Genomic DNA, 21,772 nt, shown 5'->3' with positions numbered 1-21,772 from the left:
GTCAAATTCTACAAAAGGAAAATTTACAGACTCAGCTTGTTTCAATTAACTATAATTATTATTTGCTCTTTTGATGCTCAAATTGTCACAATTTGGCCCCTTTAAGTAGGGGCCTTTGTCCTTTAGGCTGACAACGAACATTCTAAAAGCATGTTTTTTCTGACCACAAAAAAATGATTCCTGTTCTTGACCTAATCCATGGGATCAGCTACTTTTAAAGAGGAATAGTGGTAGCACAATTTGGACCCTGGATATGCATATCTGATTGTTCCATGTGCATATTGGTGATAGACAGAAAAACACTGCACACCCACTAGTGACAGCTAGAAAAAAGGCATTTCTTTCCAAGGTCATCAATTCACATTGATATTTCCCGTGAACTCTAACATCACAAAAATCTTTAAAATTACTGTAACAAAAGTTTCAATGTTCTTTTCTCTAAACTTAAGTACCTTAAAATTGTAATTATAATTATACCAAGGTTTCACTGATCATGATCACCTTTTGTTACATTTACATACATAAAGATCCAAGTTTAGTTTTAGGCTTCTTCACATTGAGTCTAAATGAATCTTTTTTGACTGTGTGGTAACAGGCTGCTCCGAATCATTCCAGCTGAGGACCCCAACTTCTTTAGAATATTTCAGACCAACAGAGTAGTTCTATAGCATATCAGAGAACAATGGGGTTTCATCTACTTTTCCCACATGCTTGAATTTTTGGTTTCTCCTAAACTGAATTATATATTGTAGGAAGGGTCATAGCTTCTGGCAGCTTCTAACAGATGAATGTTTGGTACAAGAATGATGGTCCTTCATGATACATGAATCAGTTGACCAGCCTCTCTTAGCTTTGAAAATTCTAGGAGGTGGTTGTGGATATCATGGATGACTTCCTGTATTAGGGTTCTACAGACAAACAGAACCAAGAGGAAGTATATAAATTTATACCAGTAGGAAATATATATACAATTGACCCTTGGACACTGCATAGGTTAGGGGTGCCGACCCTCTGCATAGCTGAAAATCCGAGGGAGATTCCCTGGTGGTCTAGTTGTTAGTGTTGTGGTCTGCGATTCGGCGCTTTAACTGCCGTGGCCTGGGTTCAATCCCTGGTTGGCCACGGGGCCAAAAAAAAAAAAAAGAAAAGAAAATCCGAGCATAACTTTACAGTCAGCCCTCTGTACCTGCAGTTCTGCATCTGCGGATTCAACCAACAGGGATTGTGTAGTAATATAGTATGTATTTATTGAAAAATATATGAGTATAAGCCGACCTGCACAATTCAAACCTGTGTTGTTCAAAGGTCAACTGTATATATAACTATGTATACATATATATTTTTTATATTTATATATATATAAAGAGATTCATTATAAGGAATTAGCTCACAAGATTATGGAGGCTGGCAAGTCCCGAGAACTACAGGCTGAATCAGCAAGCATGGAGACACAGGAGAGCCAGTGGTTTAGTTCCAGTCCAAAGACTGGCAGGCTCAAGACCCAGGAAGAGCCGATATTTCAGTTTGAGTCTGAAGGCAGGAAAAAAGCCAAAGTCTCAGTTAAAAGACAGGCAGGAAAACTCTCCCTTATTTGGAGCAGGGTCAGCCTTTTTGTTCTATTCAGGCCTTCAACTGATTGGATGAGGGCCACCCACGTTGGAGAGCACAATCGGCTCTCCTCAAACATATGTTAATCTCATCCAAAAACACCCTCACAGAAACATTCAGAATAATGTTTGACCAAATATTTGGGCACCCCACAGCCCAGTCAAGTTGACACATAAAATTAACCATCACACTTCCCAACATCCATGCATATTCATCTCATGTGCATATTCCAAGCCAACCATAGTTATTCTGTCTCCTTGTCAGTGATGATTTCAGGGGTGGACAGGCCTCAGCCATGATGTGAGGGAAAGCTGATGGTAGGGCTCCTAGGAAAAGTTCCTTTGATCCAAAGACAGTGCTGCGTGACACAATGCTCTCTTCCCCCTCTGGATGTTTTATGGTTGATGGTGATGGCAGAGGGGAGAAATGGAAAAGCCAGGTCCCTTGTCACTGACTCAACCTGCCCCAGAGCCCTCCTCCCTCTGGTCTCTCTGTTCACCAAGATAACAAATGGCCTATTGTTCAAGCCACTTCAAAGTGTGGTTTCTGCTCCTTGAGGCTGAGGATTTCCTAATATAGATCCATCCTAAGAGACTTGGCAGTTTCTACAGCCTTTAATTATAATGCCTGTTTGTGACAGGCAATCTTCTGTATATATAATAAATTGTTTCGTTACTACCTCAAAGTTTGATTTTTCTAATGACATTTTAAGTCGCAAAGACGTTTCTAGATTTTCATTAAAATTCAACCATGCGTGATGCTCCCAGTGCAACCAGTCCATCAGAGGTCACAGAGGTGAAGAGACCATCTCTTTCAGGCAGCACGTGGACATTCCTATATCATCTCTCCTGGTGCCCAGTTTCCCTTGGCAATGACTACAAGATGCAACTCAATTTCAGAAATGTTAAAATGAGCGTCTTAAAACTGAGGAAGCATTTTTGTATGTAGGGAGATGCAAGTTTCTGCTGGTTTTGGGTGGAGGGGTGGTTTAGGGCTGAGAGTGAAAACAGGGATGAGTGGAGAAAGGACTCTGAACCGAGGACAGGATCGTCTGGTATCCAGTTTGGAGGCTTGACGTAAGGAGATGCCATCATGAGGATACTTCCTCATTCTCCAAAGATGTTCTACATACCACGCTGTCGTTTGTGCCTGCAAAATGAAAATATGAGCCATATTGATCCACACCCATATTTCTGTTAATGCAAAGACAGTTTTTCCTTTCTTTCTAAAATAACTTGACCAAAAACCTTCATGGAGTGACTATGCCAGGTCTTGGGCCAAGGGAGAGAGACTTGGAGATAAATAAAGCACACTCCATTCAAGGACCTCACAGTTTAGTAAGACAAGTTATAATATGTATAACATATTTGTATATATTATATATGTATGAACATGCTTGTATATCGTAGTGCTATAGTCTGAATGTTTGTGTCTCCCAAATTCATATGTTGAAATCCTAACCCCCAGTGTGATAGTATTTGAAGGCTCGCCTTTGGGAGGTGATTAGGTCATGAGGGCGGAGCTCTCATGATTGAGATCAGTGCCCTTATAAAAGAGACACCAGAGAGCTAGCTTGTCCCATCTGCCATGTGGGACACTGTAAAAAGATGGCCATCTAGGAAGTGGGGCCTCACCTGACACTGAATCTGCCATCACCAGGATCTTGGACTTCCCAGCCCTCAGAACTGTGAGAAATAAATATTTGTTTTTTATGAGCCACCCAGTCTGTGGCATTTTGTTATAGCAGCCTGAGTGGACTAAGCAACATGGAGGGTAATAGTTGGAAGGGTACCCTCCAAAACATGACTATGCTTACCTGTCTCCTTCTGTACTTTTTAAAAACTGGCATGCATTACTAGGGCAGAAGGGGGACCAGTGATAAGGCTTTGCAGTGGCCCAGGCAAGAGACAGTGGTGGCTTGGGCAGCAAGGTTGTGGAGGATGAAGAGACTTGCCTGGACTGGAAGCTACTGAGGAGGGGGAATCAGGGCTTGGTGGTAGATAGAACAGAGGAGTCAAAGATGGCTTGAGCGATAGGGTGGATGGTGGGGGGGCATGCTGGAAGAGATGTTTGGGGGCAGTTTCCTGGTCAGCACCTGCCCAGGTAGATGCAGGATGAATACCTCTGCAGGATTTCCACTGGCTGTTCACCCACAAAATTGCCTCCCCAACCGGAGAGGTTGGCTAAGAGCTCTACAGCAGCTCCCAACTCCCAGTGGCCTCTTCTAGGGGCAGTTGTCCATCCAGGAACCCAAGGCTGGGTGGCAGTGTAATCCACCAGTGGGCCAGTGGATCCCATGCCCATTCCCACCTGGGGGCTTACAAGCCAGAACTGTGAGGCCAGACTTTGTCAGGGCCTGCCCTGGGGTGAGGCTGCCCCCAGCAGGGGGCAGCAGCCATCCTGCTCTCTGCCTAGAATGCTGGAAGGCCTGAATAGGAGCTCCCTCGTGGTTTCATCCATCCACCCACCGCTTGGTGTTAGTGCCCAGGGTGCAGCCAGGGCCTCGGCCACACCGCCGGGAGTGGGCCCCCATCCCAACCCCGAATATCTCAGGGGGGATGAATCCTTCTCAGCTTTAGAAGGGGTAGTGAAATCAGATAAAAAAAGGGGTGGAGGCTTTGCTGACCTTTGACGGGGCGTGGGGAGTTCTGCGATAGAAGGGTAGCAATGGCGGAAAGGAGGGAAGGTCTGCACTTGAATGAACAAACGAACTAACGAACCAAGAGTAGTTGATTTTTAGGCCACTTTAACCGGAGTCTCAGGGTTAGAAAATCCACCCTCCCCTCCCGGAACGAAAATGTCTCCTAGTTAGTTTTCATTCTCTCACTTGTTACAACTTGCATTATAAAACTTAGGCTCCCCGCTCCAGGAGCTGGTGGGCTTCTCCAGCTCGGAGAATCCGGGCGGCCTTGTTGGTCGCTGTGTCCCCAGAATTCGGCGAATAGTGCTCGCGACTCCGGCCGCTGCTGGGTGCCCCCACACGGTGCTGGGGGCCCAGGGATAAGGAGCCCCCGCACTTCAGCCCAGGCCACGCCCAATCCCCCGCCCCTCCTGTCCCCGCCCCACCCCGTCTGCCGACAGACTCCGCGGCGCCGCGCAGCCAGCGCCGCCGCCCCCGAGCCCCCAGGTGGGCGGAGTTGCGGATGAGGGGCGGGATGTTTTGGTGGGCGGGGGTCCCGGTGACGGCATCCGCGCGCGCCGCGCTGGGGCTCAGAGCCTGACCGTCCCGCGGCGGGACTACGCTCACACCGGAGCGGGTGGGTGTGGGCCGGGGAGGGGTGGCGGTCGAGGACCGGGGTAGGAGGGAGGAGGCGCGCGCCTGGACCGGGTGGCACGGTGTCGGCACGCCTGGGGAGCCCTGACCGAGCACGGGGACCTCCCCCATCCTTGCTTACCAGTCTCCTGGAAGTCCGTGTCTGGGCGGGTGGGAGTCTCCCCTTTCCTAAGTCGGGGGCCTGAGGACGGCCTTATGGGCCTGGCCAGGAGGAGCTAGCGCCCACGCTGCGAGAGTTGGATTCGCATTTGAAATCACTTCTCCGAACTTTCCGCGAGCTCCTATCCCTTGCCTGGCGCTTCTGACTCCGGTTGCCCTACCCCGGGCGCCCGACCGCCCCGGTGTTGTCCAGGCGCCTTCGGTGCGCGGAGCACTGTGCCCCGAGCCGGGGTGCGGAGAAGCCGCGACTGCACGGGTCTGGAAAAGCTTTGGGTGAGGGTTGCGCGAAGGCGCCCACAGTATCGCGTGGCAGTTACCGCTGTGGCCCCAGGGCCGGGCACCCAGCAGGCGCTGATGATTGAATTAACGAAAGAACCGTTACAGCTGCTGAGAGACGTTAAGTAGTGAAAAATAAAATGCTGTGACCTGGGGGTGGGGGTAGGGAGTGGTGAGGACTGCGATAAGAGAAAGGAGGAAGGAGATGGGGAAGTTTCCTTGGATGAAGATTATTCATCACTATTGGGCAGCTACTAAGCGTCGGACCTTGTGCTGGGTGCTGAAGATGCAGCACGAAGGGGACAGGAGGGTCCCTGCCTCCCAGCTCCCAGATTGGGACGTGGGGGGGGGGACGACGGGTAATCTGTCTTTTGCAAGGGAAGGGAGTGGTCAGTGGCTGATGGGAGAACCACAGGGCATTGTGTGTGTGTGTGTGTGTGTATGTGTATGTGTATGTGTAGTGGTGGGGGCACAGAGCAGGGGCCCCTCCCTGGCTCCCTGAAGGTGGGACCAGCCTAAGCCTGGAGGGATGAGGAGTCTTGAGCAACACTGAGTGTGCTGCAGGAGGAGAAAGGTGAGGAAAGGTGGGGTATAGGGGGTAGGCAGGGCCCATTAAAAGTTTTTTTTTTCCTGTTAAGGTTTTGAATCTCAAAAGCATTAGGGAGTCTCTTCTGGGGGGAGTTTAAATAGGAGAGTGATGTGAGCGCATTTGCATTTCTGAAAAATGCCCGTGTTGCTGCATAGGAAGGTGCAGGGAGGCTGAGGCCAGTGAGGAGGCTGGTAAATGTCATTCCGTCAAGATGTCGGTGGGCAGGATCAGAGCTTTGGTAATAGGATGGAAAGAAGCAGGTGTACTTGATATTTAGAAGATGGGATTGGCAGTATTTGATGGTGGGGGCTTGGTCTCAAGCGGTACGTGGGCCTCTCACTGTTGTGGCCTCTCCCGTTGAGGAGCACAGGCTCCGGACGCGCAGGCCCAGCGGCCATGGCTCACGGGCCCAGCCACTCCGTGGCATGCGGGATCTTCCCGGACCAGGGCATGAACGCATGTCCCCTGCATCGGCAGGCGGACTCTCAACCACTGCGCCACCAGGGAAGCCCTGCTTTTTTTTTTTTTTTAGCATCTTTATTGGAGTATAATTGCTTTACAATGGTGTGTTAGTTTCTGCTGTATAACAAAGTGAATCATTGTATGTGTACATATATCCCCATATCTCCTCCCACCCTCCCTATCCCACCCCTCTAGGTGGCCACAAAGCACTGAGCTGATCTCCCTGTGTTATGCGGCTGCTTCCCACTAGCTATTTTAGATTTGGTAATGTATATATGTCCATGCCACTCTCTCACTTCATCCCAGCTTCTCCTTCCGCCTCCCTGTGTCCTCAAGTCCATTCTCTACATCTGTATCTTTATTCCTGTCCTGTGCTGACTCTTTTTAAGAAGGTGGAGCAGGGGATGTGAGATGACAAAGGCAGAGACTATGGAAAACCCAATAGGTGTTAGGGAAGAGATCCCTGATGTGGTGCTGCTTGTGTGTGTGTCTGTGTGTCTTCCTTCTAGGAGATAGGGTCCCAGGGGAAGGATGCAGCTGGAACACAGAAACCCTTGGATGTCAGGTGGAGGAGTTAGGGCCTTATTTTGCCAGTGATGGGAGCCATGAAATGTTACTGTGTAGGATTTTTATCGTGGCCCTTGCAGCATCTGGGCATTAGGTTGGGGCACGGAGAATGTTCTGAGTTTTGACCACCCTCCCTTTTAATCCTTGCAAGGTCAGGAGCTGCAGGATCTGGCTCCAGGTCACCTGCAAAGTGAGTCCAGGTGCTGATGGCAGGGGCCTCTTCCTCTCTTCGCAGGGCAGGGAACAGCCTTCCCTCAACATGGGGCTGGAGGCCCAGAGGCTGCCAGGGGCTGAGGAGGCCCCAGTGAGGGTGGCCCTTCGAGTCCGCCCATTGCTGCCCAAGGAGCTGCTGCACGGGCACCAGAGCTGCCTGAGGGTGGAGCCGGGGCACGGCCGGGTCACTTTGGGCCGGGACCGCCACTTTGGCTTCCACGTAGTGCTGGACGAGGACGCCGGGCAGGAGGCTGTGTACCAGGCCTGCGTGCAACCCCTCCTCGAGGCTTTTTTTGAGGGCTTCAATGCCACCGTCTTTGCCTACGGTCAGACAGGCTCCGGGAAGACGTACACCATGGGGGAGGCCAGTGTGGGTGAGTGACCCTGCTTGAGGCCCCCTGCCCTTGTTGAGGGTCCTCAATGTCTCCTGAATTTCTGCCCCTGCCCTCTTGCTGCCATTCTCTGTTGAAGATGAGGATGCTGGGGGAGGGGGGAGGGGCAGGTTTCCTAAACAGATCTGCAGCCCGGAGTGGGATCAGCTGTGTCAGTGGGCGGGTCGGGCAGGCAGGAAGAGTCCTCGGAGGTGAGTGACCTTCTCAACTCCATAGAGATGGGACCATGCTGTCTGGCTGTGGGGACCTCACGGGGAGGAAGGGCACGGGAAGTTGGCTTGTCTCTGGAGGTTGTTAGGATGGCTGCTGGGGGTCAGGAATCCATGTTCTGGTCAGAGTGGTTGGAAGGGGAACTGTCCTGGAAGAGATATGCTTTGGCTGCTGCATAGCAGGGAAGTAGGCTGGTTCCATGAGGCTCTGGAGCAGAGTTTTGGGAGAGATGCTTTAGGCCAGCTGAAGGAACTGCCCCCTTTTAAAGAGCATGAACTGCTTTATCCTAGGTTTTAAAAGTGTACATGTTTGTTGTGGAAAATTAGGAAAATACAGAAAACACATACACAAAATAAAACTTACTTGATAATTGCCTTTCAGAAATCACTCACCCTGTTAGCATTTCAGTCTTTCTGGGTGAAAATTAGTATACGTTAAAAAATGGTATAATAGTGTACCCACTCTTTTGTATCCTGTTTTATTTTTTTAACAGTATATCATGAACATTTCTCTGTATCATTAAATATTCTTCAATCAAAAATTTTAATGGCTGCCTGGCATGCCATTGTGAGTATAAGGTAACTTATTTAACCAGGTCCCCTGTTTGGATGTTAGGATGGACACTTAGGATGTTTACATTTTTATTGAGTTATGAGGAAGAATATGTTCTGAATATCCTCTTATTACTTCCTTGGGATAAATTTAGGAGGTCCTTTAGGTAACTGAGCATAGACTATGGTAATGAGTCTCCAGGAGTAATCAAGCAAAGGGTATCTGACCGCCTGGCAGAGATGTAGTGGAGGGGATGCTTACATCATGAAAGGGATTGGTTGAACCTTGAGAGGTTACTTCCAACTCTGAAATTCTGCCTGACCACCCTGGGGCATGGCCTAGCTCAGGCTGCCCAGCCCATCCTGGCCTCTGCTGCTGCCTTCTCCACACTGGAGCCCCATCCTCCAGCTGCTGCTAGGGGCTTCTGGGCCTTGTGGGTGCCACATCCAGCTGAAAGCATGGTGGCAGGAGGCCCTGCGGTGTCTCCTCAGCCTCTCTTCACGAGGACGAGCAGGGCATCATCCCACGGGCCATGGCTGAGGCCTTTAAGCTGATTGATGAGAATGACCTGCTTGACTGTCTGGTGCACGTGTCCTACCTGGAAGTGTACAAGGAGGAGTTCCGAGATCTGCTGGAGGTGGGCACCGCCAGCCGTGACATCCAGCTTCGGGAAGATGATCGTGGGAATGTTGGTGAGGAACTCCTGGGTCTACCACTGGCTGGGAGCGGGATACCTGGCTTGGGGAGGCTTTACCTGCTTAGGGTGGCTTACCTGTCTGGTGGGGGTACCTCCTAACTGGGAAACCAAGCTCTGGAAAGTTTTGCTTTTGCTTCCCGTCTCTACTGAGTTCAGTATACATTGGTGTGCCCAGAGTGATAGGCATTGAGGTAAGCGTGGGGAAGCTGGAGCCCCCTCAAGCCCCAGCCAGTATGGGCAGGACCCCCTGGGCATGGGGAAGGGAGCCCTGAGTCAGGAAGAGCTTTAGGGGACCAGCCGTGCTCTGCCTGCTCTCCTGGCTGTCAGTCTCAGGCTGCCCCTGCCCTGGGCTCATGGCCTTCTGTGCCCGCAGTGCTGTGTGGAGTGAAGGAGGTCGACGTGGAGGGCCTGGATGAGGTGCTGAGCCTCTTGGAGATGGGCAATGCAGCACGGCACACGGGGGCCACACACCTCAACCGCCTCTCCAGCCGCTCACACACTGTGTTCACCGTGACCCTGGAGCAGCGGGGGCGCGCCCCCAGCCGCCTCCCCCGACCTGCTGCGGGCCAGCTGCTCATCTCCAAGTTCCACTTCGTGGACTTGGCGGGCTCAGAGAGGGTGCTCAAGACGGGCAGCACAGGCGAGCGGCTCAAGGAGAGCATCCAGATCAACAGCAGCCTCTTGGCGCTGGGCAACGTCATCAGCGCCCTGGGTGACCCCCAGCGCCGTGGCAGCCACATCCCCTACCGGGACTCCAAGATCACCCGGTGAGCCGCCGATGGCCGCAGGCCCACAGAGAAGGGGCCCCAAGAGCCACGCTAGTCTGTTCTAGCTGCTGTCTGGCCTCTGGGGTTGGGGGGAGGTGACTAGGAGATGGGTCCCCATCAGGCGGTTCGAGGTATCCGGCCCATGGGGAAGCACGCCGAGGATCGGACCCTGTTTGGGGTCTGTACCTGGGACGTTGGGGCCCCTAACGCGTCTTGCCTGGCGCCCTCAGGATCCTCAAGGACTCCCTGGGCGGGAATGCCAAGACAGTGATGATCGCTTGCGTCAGCCCTTCCTCCTCGGACTTCGACGAGACTCTCAACACCCTGAACTACGCCAGCCGCGCCCAGAACATCCGCAACCGCGCCACTGTCAACTGGCGGCCTGAGGCCGAGCGGGCACCTGAGGAGGCAGCTGCTGGCCCGCGGGGGCCGCCTAGACACCGCTCGGAGACGCGCATCATCCACCGGGGCCGGCGCGTCCTGGGCCCCACCGCCGCCTCCGCCGCGGCCGCCGCCCGCCTTGGCGCCGAGTGCGCTCGCTACCGGGCCCGCACTGACGCCGCTTACAGCCTCCTGCGCGAGCTACAGGCCGAGCCCGGGCTGCCTGGCGCCGCCGCCCGCAAGGTGCGCGACTGGCTGTGCGCCGTCGAGGGTGAGCGCAGCGCCCTAAGCTCTGCCTCCGGTCCCGACAGCGGCATCGAGAGTGCCTCCGCCGAGGAGCAGGCCATGCAGGGACCCGGCGGACGAAAGGTGGCCAGGGGTCAGGTGTGGCCTAGGGGTGGGGAGGGGATGGGGAAGGAAGAAAGTCTTCATACAGCTAGCTGTGTCCCTGTCCCTTGCTCATTAGCAGAGCACATTCGGGATTCAGAGGCACTTCTGCTGGTGACCTTGATGACTTTCCAATCCTCAGCGTCTCTATCTGTAAAATAGGGATAGCATTAGTATCTACCTCCTGGTGATGTAAGGACTGAAGGTGTCACAAGTGCAGGTGAAGGCTAGTTGTTCCTAATAATAGTGATGTTATTGTTAATGAAAATATGATTAATAATTACAAGAGCTGGCCCAATGGCTTGTGGAGGGGACTGCAGGCCAGGTGGGGTCTCGAGCCCCTGTTGCAGGTGGGGCTTGGAGCAGAGTAGCAAGCCCGGCTAGGGGAACCTCTGGCAGGGCAGGGAGAGGGCTGAGGTGTCTCAGGGACAGGCAGGCTTGTCTTGACAGCTCCTGGCCCTGAAACTTCTCTCCTGGCCCCATAGGAAGATGAGGGGGCACTGCAGCTGCTGGCCCTGCAGAGCCAGGTGGCCCGGCTGGAGGAGGAGAACCGAGACTTTCTGGCTGCGCTGGAGGACGCCATGGAGCAGTACAAGCTGCAGGTGGGGCACCCCCTTCCACAGTGGTGGGGGGGCACTTCTGCTGGGAGGTGAAACTGAGCTGAGCCTGTCAGGATGAGAGGAAGTTAGCTGTGTGGGTGGGGGGGCGGGTTCTGGCAGGATGGGTAGAGATACGGGGTGCGCAGTATGAGCAAAAGTGTGGAGGTGAGGAACACATTGGTGCAGGTGGGTGTGCAGGATGGTCATGAGGATGGATAGGAAGTGGGACTGGAGGGGTAGCAGAATGAGACTCCAGAGCTGGGCTTTTCCTTTTGTCCCAGGGTAACTGGGTCAGCATTGCTCCTGGCGCCCTCTGGTGGCAGTGAATGGCATGGATATGGAGGGAGTGATAGGATGTGGCAGGGTGGGTGAGTTTGAACCGGAACTGATGCAGTGTGTGTGCGCGTGGGAGGGACACCAAGAGGTGGTCAGAGGTATTTGGCCCTCCTCCATTTTAGCACAGAGAGGGCAGGGTGGCCTCAGACGTGCTCTTCAGTTTCCTGCACTTCTGCCTCTCAGCATCCCTGCACCCTACCTTTCGCACTTCCGCGTTGCCCCATCCGCACTTGGACCGTGTCTTGCAGAGCGACCGTCTTCGTGAGCAGCAGGAGGAGATGGCAGAGCTGCGGCTGCGGCTGGAGCTGGTGCGGCCTGGCTGGGGGGCCCCAGGGCTCTTGCAGGGCTTGCCTCCTGAGTCCTTTATGCCCCGGCCTCACACGGCCCCCCTGGGGGGTGCCCACACCCATGTGCTGGGCATGGTGCCCCCTGCCTGCCTTCCTGGAGATGAAGTTGGCCCTGAGAATTGGGGAGAGGTGAGGAGGTGGCGTGTCTGCTGGGCCTGTTGACCTGGGCAGGCTCTGGCAGGGGAAGGTGATGCTGGGGAATGTGTCCCTCACCCCATGCTTTCATGGGACCAGCTATGAGATGCCCCTTTCTGGTGGTTCCTAGAGGAATGGCCAAAATTTGCGTAGGGCTTCTCAGAAGGATCTGGTGCCGTTGAGCATCCCTGGAGTACCTGGGATCGCTCAGAGTGAGGAGGTTATAGAGGGGCTTCTGGCTTCCAGTATGGAGTGGAAAGCTCACATACTTCCAGGGGTGGGGAGCTCATCACCTCCGAGCCCACACCCTCTCCATCTTTGGACGCGTTTCTTTGCAAGTTCACTCTTTCCTGAGCTCTAATCTGCTCCTCAAGCCTGGTCTCTTGTTTCTAGTTCTGTCACTTGGGGCCTTTTGGACAAAGGCTGCTCCTGCATCTGCCTGAGAGCTCTGGGTCATCTCAGCTCTAAAGGCCTGAGGGACTGAGGAGAGGGAGGACGTGGGTTTGGCAGAAGCCTGTTATGCAGCCCCCCTACTCTAGCAGGGCGTTGTTGGTGAGATAAAACTTGGTGCAGATGACCTGTATACGAGACAGAAAGGACCAGTTGTCCCCCGAGGAGTGCCAGGTTTGCTATGGGAGCCGGAGCAGGGGTGAAGAGGGGGAGAAGAGGGAGGAGCGAGGGAAGAGGGAGGAAGCTCCTGCTCCGACTTGAGAGTGGAAAGGCTTCCCAGAGGTGTCATTTGAGCTAGATCCTGAAGGTAAAGTAGGGCTGGAAGAGGTAGAGATGTGAGGAGCATGCAAGGTGGGTGTAGGTGGGAGCAAAGACTTGGTGGTGGGAGATGGCTGATGAAGAATGCCCTAGAAGCTTCCTATCCTGAAACCTGGCATTCCCCTAGCAAGTGACAAATGGCGGGGAGGCTGGAGCCAAGTTGCTGGCAGAGGGAGAGAGGCTGGGAAGTGGCTCTTCAGCTGCATCAGAGGAAGAGGAGGCGGGGGGGGAGGAGGAGCCACCCCGACGGATCCTGCACCCACGCAGGTGAGTGGGACCCACGGCCCACCTGACAAGGACTGGCTCAGGGCCCCGGCTGGGCAGGAGGAGGATCCCACTGGGATCTCAGGGTTCCCTCGCCTGCATCGCCCTGGCCGGCCCTTGGGGGAGAGCAGGCAGGGACTATGGGCTCTGAATCAAGAGTTCTCGCTGGGGTGAGTGTGCTGAGGGGATGGGCCCAGACTTCCTGGTTCTCAACCTCCAAGGTGGCCCTCGGTTCCCCCAGCTGCCCTGCACCCTCTAAGCTCAGCTGCTGGCCTCAGAATTCTGCCAGACTGACATCCTGGGGTAACAGTGACCGTGGTGGCCTCTCTTCCCCTCCTGGGCCCAGGAGGTAGCTGGGCTGGGGAGGGATACAGGCTCCCACTTCTGCCCTCCAGGAATAGGATCAGTAAGGGGAGCCAGAGGATGGGGGCCCGCCCAGGGAGTCCACTCAACAGGAAGGGCCCAGAGCTTCGCCTGGAGGAGCTGGGTGCAACCATCCCGGGGCCCAGAGGTGAACTGGGTAGGGCACAGAGAGGGTCCTGACCCCTTTTCCCCTTCATGGTCCTGGACTGGCCATCCTGGACAGTCCACACACAACCCCTGGCTGTTGCTGGCCAGGGCATGCCCTCCCCCTCCCCTCCCCTCCCCCTCCCCTCCCCTCCCCTCCCCTCCCCCTCCCCTCCCCCTCCCCTCCCCCTCCCCTCCCCCTCCCCCCCACTGTTAGCTGGGACAGCGGCCCTGACAGTCAGCCTATTACAGTGGTTGGTGGGAGCCAGGCCCTGGTTCGGCCCCACCAGGCCCCCACTGCCATGGCCTCTGAGTGGCGGCTGGCCCAAGCCCAGCAGAAGATCCGTGAGCTGGCCATCAACATCCGCATGAAGGAGGAGCTCATAGGCGAGCTGGTCCGCACAGGTGAGGGGGAGGGTTTTTGGGCTGGCCTCCCACCTGAGGGTGGTTAGGAGCGGGGTCCAGGTGGCATAGGTTTGGTAAACCAGCTCAGTTTCTTCCAGATATGTGACCTTGAGCAGGTAGGATAATGCCTCTGTGCTTCAGTTTTCTCCTCTCTGAAATGGAGATAGTAACTGAACCTGCTTTATAGGTTGTTGAAATGAGCTAATTCAAGTGAAGTGCTTAGGCTGGCTTTCAGGAAGCATTAGTTCTTATTATTGGGTTGGCTGAAAAGTTCGTTCGGGTTTTCAAACGAACTTTTTGGCCAACCCAATATTATTATCAATTGCTGTGTGTCAGGTACCACACTGGGCACAGAATCTCCTGGTCCTTGGGAGCAAACAGCGTCCCCAGATCATCTACGTCTACTACTGGTGATACTGGTGAACGAGCAGGGGATGATTTTTGGTGGTGACTAGTTGAGCTTTTTAATTTTAATAGTTATAATTTTATTTATTCCAAAATGCACTGGGAACAATTTCAAATAGACATATGAGAGTCCCTATCACCAGATTTAGCATTTCCAAGCTTTGCTCGCATTTGTTTTATCTCTCCCTTTTTTCTTTGCTGAAATATTTTGAAGCAAATCCAGGACAGCATGTCATTTCATCCCTACACCTCTCAGTATGCCTCTTTTTCAACATTTTAACCAAAATGCCATTAGCACATCTAACAGAACTCATGCCCTTTCAATGCCCAGAGCAGAAGCAGCTCTACAGCAGTGTCTGTGTGCAGCTCCGGGCTTGTCCACACATTATATTTGCACGTTAGTTCTCTGAAATCTCCCTTCTCTCACCTTTACACAGTCATCCTATAGAATGTTCCAAACTCCAAATGTTCTGGGTTTTGTCTATTAGCTTCCTGTGGTGTCATTTAGCTTGTCCCTCTGTCCTCCATATTTCCTACAAATGGAAGTTAGTTCTAGAGGCTTAGTTGTATGCAGGCTCAAGTTACATATTTACTTTAGCATGTGTTAGTTAAAAGTAAAACAAGTAAACCCGTATTTTCCCTGGGTCACTGCTATGGATAAGGCTAATTTAAAAAATGTGTCAATTTAAAGAAAAATATTAAGTAAATCACAGTTCTAGGGGTACAGAGTTGTGGCAAAATCCATGTAGGTGTCCAGGGCTGACAGAGGTCTGGAAAAGCTCCCGGGGGAATGAACTACAATGCTCTTCAGGCAGAGGGGCTGTGCTGACACGACCCTCGCCTTTTCTTCCAGGGAAGGCGGCCCAGGCCCTGAACCGCCAGCACAGCCAGCGCATCCGGGAGCTGGAGCAGGAGGCAGAGCGGGTGCGGACTGAGCTGAGTGAAGGCCAGAGGCAGCTGCGGGAGCTTGAGGGCAAGGAGCCCCAGGACGCCAGCGAGTGTTCGCAGCTCCAGGAGTTCCGCAAGAGGGTTGCTGCCGCTCAGAGCCAAGTGCAGGTACTGACCTGTCCGGACCCTGGGGGTAGTGGTTGCTGCCTCCCAGGCTGGGGTTCTGGGATTAAGACATGTGAGCCCTGGAGCCCAAGCTCACTGTGGAACCTGTGGGTGCTCAGGCCCTCGTGCCCCAGCCCCGGCTGGTGGCACTAACGCCCTCCTGGTCTCTCAGGGTGAGGCTGGCATTAGGTAGAAGCTGGCGGTGCTGGGAGTCGGCTCAGGTTTAAACACAGCAGAGGCAGGGAGGTGGGGCCTGCCCGAAGACCATCTAGGAGACCAGTGAGGGTGAGGGGTGGGCATCGGGAGAAACCAGCCTTCTCTCCTGCAGCTCCTCCCGCCTCCCTCCATCTGTCTACCCTTCCAGTTCTCCATTTACCCGCCTCTCCAAACCATCATCCCTCTGTCCATCCACCCATCAGTCCATGTGTCTATCTAATCCATCCATCCGATTGTCCTTTTATCAGTTGGTATGACTAACTGTCCGTTTATGTGTCTATTCATTTGTCTTTCTATTCCCCTTGATGGACCCTTGCATTATCTGTCCATCCTGTTTTTTACCTTTATATGATCCCATCATCTGTCTGTCCACCCACCCTGCCATCCATTCTTTGCAGCTGTCCATCCATTATTCATTCCTTCTTTTCTCAGTTCAGGTGTCCAAGAGACCATACAGTAGAGTGATTAAGAGCACAGGTTCTGGAGCCTGTGCTCTTTGTTTGGGTTTGAATCCCAGCTCTGCCATTTACTAGCTATGTGTCTTTGGTCAAGTTTCCTAGCCTCTCTGTGCCTCAGTTTCCTAATCTGTTAAGTAGGAAACCTTTAAAACCTTTTCATCAGATTGTTAGGATCATTTAGTATACTGAGAGCACTTGATGTAGCGCTTAGTACATAATAAGCATCGTAGTAGCTTGACATTCTTATAATTTTGATATTTTAATTAGTCCGTCATCCATCTGCCTGTTTTCCCTTCTGTCTGTTCTTCTATGTGCCGTTCTTCTGTCCTGCCTGCCCTTGTTGAGTGCCCGGCACCATGCCAGGCTCTCGGCAGCCCCCACGCGTGGCCCAGCAGAGGCTGTGTTGGTCCCAGGTGCTGAAGGAGAAGAAACAGGCGACAGAGCGGCTGGTGTCGCTGTCGGCCCAGAGCGAGAAGCGGCTGCAGGAGCTGGAGAGGAATGTGCAGCTCATGCGGCAGCAGCAGGGGCAGCTGCAAAGGCGGCTTCGTGAGGAGACAGAGCAGAAGCGGCGCCTGGAGACAGAGATGAACAAGCGGCAGCACCGTGTCAAGGTCAGGCGCTTGGGCGGTGGGGTGCCTGTGTCCCAGCCAGGAGGCCAGGCGGGGCACACAGCCAGGGGAGCACTTACAGCCACGTGACCTTATAAAGCGGCTCACTTGGCTTCCCTGAGTTTGATTTTTTACTTGAAAATGAGGAGAGTTATGGGAAACTCAGGGCTAGGGTGAGAATTCAGTAGGATGAATTATATAAGGGGACTGGCATCTTGCAAATGTTTGCTTCTGTTTGCGGGTCCCCAGCGAGACTTGGGGGTGGCGAGGCTGGGGGTTGCTGCACAGGGCTGTCTTGGGAGCAGGGTAGGCACTCCTTTGGGCTTGGGGGATCACTGGCTCTGGGAGGATGCGGGTACCACTCACGGCCCTGCCCACTGAGCTTCTCACCCTGCACATCCCCAGGAGCTGGAGCTGAAGCACGAGCAGCAGCAAAAGATCCTGAAGATCAAGACAGAAGAGATTGCGGCATTTCAGAGGAAGCGGCGCAGCGGCAGCAACGGCTCTGTTGTCAGCCTGGAGCAGCAGCAGGTGGGGCCTGGGCTGAGCCTGCACCCCCAGGGGCACCCACAGCCTGGCTGGGCAGCCTGGCCAGTTGCTAGAGTCCCTGGGGGGTCAGATGGTGGGTACACCATTCTCCCCACCTGACCTGGGTGGCCACCTGCACCACCCACGCAGCCAGAGGTGAAAGCTGAGTTCCCTCCCCGCCTCCACTGTCCCTCAGAAGATTGAAGAGCAGAAGAAGTGGCTGGACCAGGAGATGGAGAAGGTCCTACAGCAGCGGCGGGCGCTGGAGGAGCTAGGGGAGGAGCTCCACAAGCGGGAGGCCATCCTGGCCAAGAAGGAGGCCCTGATGCAGGAGAAGACGGGGCTGGAGAGCAAGCGCCTGCGGTCCAGCCAGGTGAGGTCCTGCCAGGTGAGGCCCTACCCGATGAGGCCCTGCCATGGGAGGCCCTGCCAGGTGAAGTCCAGCAAGGCGAGAGCCTGCCAGTTGAGTTTCTGCCGGGTGAGGTCCTGCCAGGTGAGATTCCATCAGGTGAGGTCCTTCCAAGTGAGATCTCTCCATTTGATAACACTGCCAGGTGAGTTCTAGACAGGTGCGGTTCTTCTAGGTGATGTCCCTGCCAGGTAAGTTCCAGCCAGGTCAGGCTATATCCTATGGATCTCTCAAGAATTCTAGGGCTTTAGGGTGTCTGTGATGCAGGTGCTGCTGTGTGGATAGAAGAACCTCTCCAAGTATCTATCCCACAATTCATTTTACCTCATTAACCACCTGCTCTGGACTGTGCAGGCAGAACAGGGAACCACAGGTATGGAGAGGTGGTATGGCCAGAGTGGAAGAGCCTTCACTGGCACTGGAGGCAGATGAACCTGGCCCCACCCAGCTCTGCTAGGCTTCATTGCCTCCTCTTGAGCAGGAAGCTTCTGAGCCATACCTTCCTCCTCTGTCAGATGGAATCACAGTGTGGTCATGAGGATCAGAGAAGGCGTATGTCACACACAAAGCCCAGAGCCTGTTCCAGGAGCGGGTGCTCAGGCTAGATGCCCACAGGGTTCCAGACTCACTTCTGCCCTCATGGAGTCCAAGAGGATTCAGCTGGATTATCTGGAACTTCCCTCGGCCACTAGAGCCCTTACTTCCTCCCACATCAGGTTCCCAGAAGGGCCTTTGGGATTTGGCCACTGATTTCCCATAATTCCCATCGCAAGCTGGAGTCACATCATCGCCGTAACAGGCCACCACCATCCCGCTCTGTTTCTGCCCGGGTTGTTCCCTCCTTGTCAGGACTGCCCTTTCCTCAGCTTGTCTGTATCCTCCTTCCAGGCCGTCTCTGGGGGCCCCTCTTCAGAGGCTCGGGTCCCATAGGTGCCCACTCCCCGGCTTATGCAGAGCTGAGAGTCAGGCCTCCCGCGGAGCAGCACTCCTCAGCATCCTGTGGTGGGGCTGGGCCATCCCTGTCGCCCTGGGGAGGATGGGACCTGCTTCTTCCCTAATCACTAGCTGTGCCGCCCACAGGCCCTCAACGAGGACATTGTGCGTGTGTCCAGCCGGCTGGAGCACCTGGAGAAGGAGCTCTCCGAGAAGAGCGGGCAGCTGCGGCAGGGCAGCGCCCAGAGCCAGCAGCAGATCCGTGGGGAGATCGACGCCCTGCGCCAGGAGAAGGACGCGCTGCTGAAGCAGCGGCTGGAGATTGACGGCAAGCTGAGGCAGGGCAGCCTGCTGTCGCCTGAGGTGCGCCCTGCGGGCTGGCCCTGGCTGCCTGCTCCACGCTGGGTTGCGGGCCTTGCTGCTTTTGGACACGCACGCGTTCCTCCCGGGTGTTAGCCCACCAAGAACGCACAGAACTGGCCCTCCCCCCCACCGCTCCAGCCCCCATGTCTGGGACACACGGCTGGGGCCTGGCTGCCCTCGGTCCCGCCCAGCTGGACTCTGGACTCGTTCCGCGTCCTGCGGCACGTTGACCTCGTGTATGTATCACGAGCTCACACCTCTCAACTCCCTAACGTGGGATGAGAGTTGGGACCATGTCAGCACACCTCAGCCACACAGGTTTGCCCTCCTGACAGCAGAGAAAGCCCATGTTAAGAGCAGTGGACTTCAGCAGATCCTGGGTGCCTCTGTGGTCCCAGCACGCCTTCCCTTCAGTGCAGGGTCTCCCGAGTGCAGGTCACGCCAGAGGCCATGTGCTCCAGAGGGCAGCCTCTTGGCGAGCCCCAGCCTCCTGTACCCCCCCGGGCTGAGGCTGAGATGGAAGTGTCCCTGTTCCTGCCGTAGTGGCCAGGGGCCCCTCTCTCCATGTGCTGACTCTGCGCTAGGACGAGGGGACATGTACGGGCTGAGTCATGGCTGCGTGTGACTGTTGCAAGCCTGCCCGGGACCTGTTCAGGGAGCGGGCGTTCCGTGGAGCAGGAAGCCAGCGCTCCACCTCCACACGTCCCATGTCCCCGCAGGAGGAGCGGACGCTGTTCCAGCTGGACGAGGCCATCGAGGCCCTAGACGCTGCCATCGAGTACAAGAACGAGGCCATCACGTGCCGCCAGCGGGTGCTGCGGGCCTCGGCCTCCTTGCTGTCCCAGTGTGAGATGAACCTCATGGCCAAGCTCAGCTACCTCTCATCCTCGGAGACCAGAGCCCTACTCTGCAAGTACTTTGACAAGGTGGGTCACTGGCCCACGAGCCCCTGACTCCTCCTCCTGGAACTCAGTGGGAGAAGGTTGATGATGTTGGTGGCAGTTGGCCAAATACCTGCTGCCCCTGGTTGAGGATCCCCTGGGTGAAGGGAGCCGGCACTGGGGCTGAGCCTGGCTGGGCCTTGGGACAGGTGGTGACGCTCCGAGAGGAGCAGCACCAGCAGCAGATTGCCTTCTCGGAGCTGGAGATGCAGCTGGAGGAGCAGCAGAGGCTGGTCTATTGGCTGGAGGTGGCTCTAGAGCGGCAGCGCCTGGAGATGGACCGCCAGCTGACCCTGCAGCAGAAGGAGCATGAGCAGAACATCCAGCTCCTCCTCCAGCAGAGTCGAGGTGAGGCCCAGGCCTGCCCCAAAGGCCGTGGTGACTGCCGCCTGCCCATAGCCCCTTGCCACCTGTTTCTGCCTTTTCCCTCCAGACCACCTTGGTGAAGGGTTAGCAGACAGCAAGAGGCAGTATGAGACCAGAATTCAGGCTCTGGAAAAGGAGCTGGGCCGCCACATGTGGATCAACCAGGAACTGAAACAGAAGCTCAGTAGTCTGAATGCTGCGGGCCAGAGCAGGGGTAATTGTTATGTGCTGTCACCAAGCTGGCCAATGCCTTGCCCTGACGTCAGGTTTTCTTTGTTTTGGAGAAAGCTTAGAAACCACTCTAACTTCAGCTCTTGGGTCATTTCACATGTTGCTTATTGCACTGGGGCATTGGAAAGCTAGGACTTCAGGAAGGTGCTGCTACTCCATTTCTGACAAGGATGTTGTTATTCCCAGTGACAGGTGGGGAGAAGAGGACCCTGTGCCCGGAGAACAGACAAGCCCCTGGAAGTGAAGATGAGCCCCACCCGGCACCTGAGCCTCTGTGGCAGCCCCCCGTCACTGAGGGTGTGCCCCGCCCCCGTGAGGAGATGCGGGACTTGGTACATGCCCCGTTACCATTGACATGGAAACGCTCGAGCCTGTGCAGCGAGGAGCAGGGTTCCCCTGAGGAGCTACGGCAGCGGGAGGCCGCTGAACCCTTGGTGGGGCGGATGCTACCTGTGGGTGAGATGGGTCTGCCCCGGAACCTCGGGCCCTTGCCCAAGCCCCGGCGGGAACTGCGAAGGACCAGCCCAGGGATGATTGATGTCAGAAAAAACCCCCTGTAGGCTCTTGGGGCAGAGCTGGGCTTGGAGGGAGATTTGGAGCCTGCTGAAAGTTATGATGTCAATGCTCCCTTCTGTGAAGGAGTCTTTACCTCAAACTCTAAATCAGGTCCTGATTTTTCTAATTGGAGTCAACAAATTTGGGCCACAGCCCAGAACTGTTTAAAAAAGATGCAGATTCCTACCATTCATTTCCTTTAAGCTGCAATACCCAATTGCTACCTTCTGGCTTTTTAAAAAATTTTTATTTCATATTAGAGTATAGGTGATTTACAGTGTTGTGTTAATTTCAGGTGTCCAGCAAAGTGATTCAGTTATACATATACATATATCCATTCTTCTTCAGATTCTTTTCCCATATAGGTTATTACCGATTATTGAGTAGAGTTTCCTGTGCTATATAGTAGGTCCTTGTTGATTATCTGTGTTATATATAGTAGTGTGTATATGTTAATCCCAAACTCCTAATTTATCCCTCCCCTTACCTTTTCCCTTTGGTAACTGTAAATTTGTTTTCAAAGTCTGTGAGTCTGTTTCTGTTTTGTAAATAAGTTCATTTGTATCATTTTTTTAGATTCCACATATAAGTGATATCATATGATATTTGTCTTTGTCTGACTTACTTCACTTAGTATGATAATCTCTAGGCCCATCCATGTTGCCGCAAGTGGCATTATTTCATTTTTTTATGGCTGAGTAATATTCCATCATATATATGTACCATGTCTTTATCCATTCCTCTATCGATGGACATTTAGGTTGCTTCCATGTCTTGGCTATTGTAAACAGTGCTGCAATGAACATTGTGG

The 21,772-nt window shown here is 54.2% G+C and overlaps 1 protein-coding gene across 2 annotated transcripts; it reads left to right on the top strand.

Annotated features, from left to right (window-relative positions):
• The first annotated feature begins 4,831 nt into the window (after nucleotides 1–4,831).
• KIF7 (kinesin family member 7) lies at nucleotides 4,832–21,486 on the top strand. Of its 2 annotated transcripts, none has more exons than XM_082647996.1 (19): nucleotides 4,832–4,865; nucleotides 7,171–7,522; nucleotides 8,794–8,994; nucleotides 9,373–9,766; nucleotides 9,997–10,516; nucleotides 11,020–11,136; nucleotides 11,718–11,945; nucleotides 12,850–12,986; nucleotides 13,379–13,494; nucleotides 13,743–13,895; nucleotides 15,154–15,356; nucleotides 16,441–16,638; nucleotides 17,041–17,166; nucleotides 17,360–17,536; nucleotides 18,653–18,868; nucleotides 19,588–19,794; nucleotides 19,959–20,157; nucleotides 20,243–20,389; nucleotides 20,599–21,486. In XM_082647996.1, exons 2-19 carry the CDS (start codon nucleotides 7,195–7,197, stop codon nucleotides 20,964–20,966), a joined length of 4,035 nt encoding a protein of 1,344 aa, XP_082504122.1. In that variant the 5' UTR covers nucleotides 4,832–4,865; nucleotides 7,171–7,194; the 3' UTR covers nucleotides 20,967–21,486. The 2 variants fall into 2 exon arrangements, with proteins under 2 accessions (XP_082504122.1, XP_082504123.1); XM_082647997.1 differs by having other exon boundaries at nucleotides 4,857–4,865; nucleotides 12,847–12,986; nucleotides 20,593–21,486.
• Nucleotides 21,487–21,772: the final 286 nt, after the last annotated feature.

Source organism: Grampus griseus, assembly GCF_964374135.1.
Source record: "Grampus griseus genome assembly, chromosome: 2".
NCBI lineage: Eukaryota > Metazoa > Chordata > Mammalia > Artiodactyla > Delphinidae > Grampus > Grampus griseus.
The sequence above is the reverse complement of the archived record's forward strand: the minus strand, read 5'-3'. Positions and strand labels throughout refer to the sequence as shown.